The 2,468-nt window shown below is 53.2% G+C and overlaps 1 protein-coding gene across 1 annotated transcript; it reads left to right on the top strand.

The window, feature by feature from the left end:
• Window positions 1-635: 635 nt before the first annotated feature.
• LOC141737365 (olfactory receptor 14C36-like) lies at window positions 636-1,927 on the top strand. The gene has a single exon (XM_074572051.1). It carries the CDS (start codon window positions 636-638, stop codon window positions 1,554-1,556), a length of 921 nt encoding a protein of 306 aa, XP_074428152.1. The 3' UTR covers window positions 1,557-1,927.
• Window positions 1,928-2,468: the final 541 nt, after the last annotated feature.

The following is a 2,468-nucleotide window of genomic DNA, read 5'->3' on the forward strand; positions in this document are numbered from 1 at the left end:
TCTCTGCTCTCAGCAGCGCCTGGTGTCTTTTCAGGTCTACATGTGAGTGCGATTCCCCTCTGTCTCAGAAAGGCACAAGCAGAGGGCAGCTGGGAACAAGACAGAGGGACAGACCAGCTCCCCTCGCTCTGCGCTAACCCTCAGACAATCCCCTCGCCTGGCAGGACTCCCTTTGCTGTCCCTGAACGCAGCAGAAATGGTGAGGGTTTCTGAAATCCAAGAGAATCTCCTGCTGAGATGGGAGAGAGCTGTATAAGAACCTCTCTCCAACACTCTTGCAACTGTGGTTTCATGGCAATGGGAGTGCAGAGACTGACAAGCCCTTTTTTCATGAGGAGAGGTTTATCTGAGAAATTGGGACACCAGGACTGCCCACCCCATTCCCACGCATCTGCTGCTGCAGAGCAGGGCTGACTCCTGGGCATCCGGCGGGCAGAGGTCCCGCTCCTCCTGGCACACCTGGACAGAACCAACCAGAGCTCCAGCCACAGAGCTGAATGAAGATCTGATAGAAATGGAAAAGCAGTGCAGAGTGTGAGGTATGAGAACTGGTGTTGATTTTTCTCAGAAAAGTCTCCCCTAACTTGTCACTGTGCTTTCCTCCTTGTTCAGTGCTCCACACCAAAAGGCACCAAATGTCCAACAGCAGCTCCATCACCCAGTTCCTCCTCCTGGCATTCGCAGACACACGGGAGCTGCAGCTCTTGCACTTCGGGCTCTTCCTGGGCATCTACCTGGCTGCCCTCCTGGGCAACGGCCTCATCATCACCGCCATCGCCTGTGACCACCGCCTCCACACCCCCATGTACTTCTTCCTCCTCAGCCTCTCTGTTCTTGACCTGGGCTCCATCTCCACCACTGTCCCCAAATCCATGGATAATTCACTCAGGAACACCAGGGCAATCTCCTACGCAGGATGTGCTGCCCAGGTCTTTCTGTTTGTTTTTTTCATGTCAGTAGAGTATTTTCTTCTCACTGTCATGGCCTATGACCGCTACGTTGCCATCTGCAAACCCCTGCACTACGGGACCCTCCTGGGCAGCAGAGCTTGTGTCCACATGGCAGCAGCTGCCTGGGGCAGTGGGTTTCTCCATGCTCTCCTGCACACGGCCAATACATTTTCCCTACCCCTCTGCCAGGGCAATGCCCTGGACCAGTTCTTCTGTGAAATCCCCCAGATCCTCAAGCTCTCCTGCTCACACTCAGACTCCCTCAGGGAAGTTGGGCTTCTTGTGGTCAGTGTCTGTTTAGCATTTGGTTGTTTTGTGTTCATTGTGCTGTCCTATGTGCAGATCTTCAGGGCTGTGCTGAGGATCCCCTCTGAGCAGGGACGGCACAAAGCCTTCTCCACGTGCCTCCCTCACCTGGCCGTGGTCTCCCTGTTTGTCAGCACTGCCGTGTTTGCCTACCTCAAGCCCCCCTCCATCTCCTCCCCCATTCTAGACCTAGTGCTGGCAGTGCTGTACTCAGAGGTGCCTCCAGCACTGAACCCCCTCATCTACAGCATGAGGAACCAGGAGCTCAAGGATGCCCTGTGGAAACTGATGACCAGATGATTTTCAGAAGCAATAAACTGTCATCTTCTGCAAATCTCTCATCATGTAACTCATTGTAACGTTGGGTTTTGGTTTGGGGTTTGGGTTTTGGTTGTTTTGTTATGCTTTGGTTTTTTTTTTTGTTTGCTTTGTATAAAGTTGTCTACAAAGAAATATTGTGCTGTTTCTAATTATGCATCTTTCCAAATTTTGTGAGTCCCACAGTCTCTGTAAATGAGGCCCCGCGCTCTCTGTGTATTGAAAAAATGAAAGAACGAACCTTCCTTCCTTTGAAGCCCTCTCTGGAGCTGCAGGGCATGCCTGTGTGCAGAGGTGGAGGGGAAAGAACAGGACAGAGGAGAGGGAAGAAGAGGAGGGAGAACCAGCCTTGGTCTTCTCACAGCTGCTCTCTTCCCGTTTCCACATTCTCCATTCTGATCCCTTGTGCTGTTGGAAGGCCTGATTGCTCTGGCAGCTCTCTCCTACTGCTGTGGTGTGGCAGCGCTGTGACCACAGGCAGGGGCAGGGACGGGTCAGTTCCCTGACAGAGCTGGCCTCCCTAACAGCACCTCCATCACAGCAGGGAATGTCCTCAGGCAGTGCCTGAAGGCCTTCAGGCAAAAAGACCTTTGGAAGGTCGTCTCCCAGTGTTGCTGTCAAGAACATGCCCAGGAAAGTTCCCCACAAATGGCACCACCAGCGTAGAACTTAATTGTGTAAAGTGTGCACGGGGGGACAAGCAGCAGCTTCCTCGCCCAGCCAGGGCTCCTGGGAAAGGCATGAAGGACCAGCAGAGCAGGTTCTTGTCAGGTCCTGTGTGTGCAGGACACCCTAGGGAAGCTGCCACAGGGCAATGGTCGCACACCTGGGCAGTAACAACCACAGGCCTGAGCATAATGTGTGTGTGGTGAGATTAACCTGAGTGAGAACAAA

This window comes from Larus michahellis, unplaced genomic scaffold, assembly GCF_964199755.1.
Source record: "Larus michahellis unplaced genomic scaffold, bLarMic1.1 SCAFFOLD_34, whole genome shotgun sequence".
NCBI lineage: Eukaryota > Metazoa > Chordata > Aves > Charadriiformes > Laridae > Larus > Larus michahellis.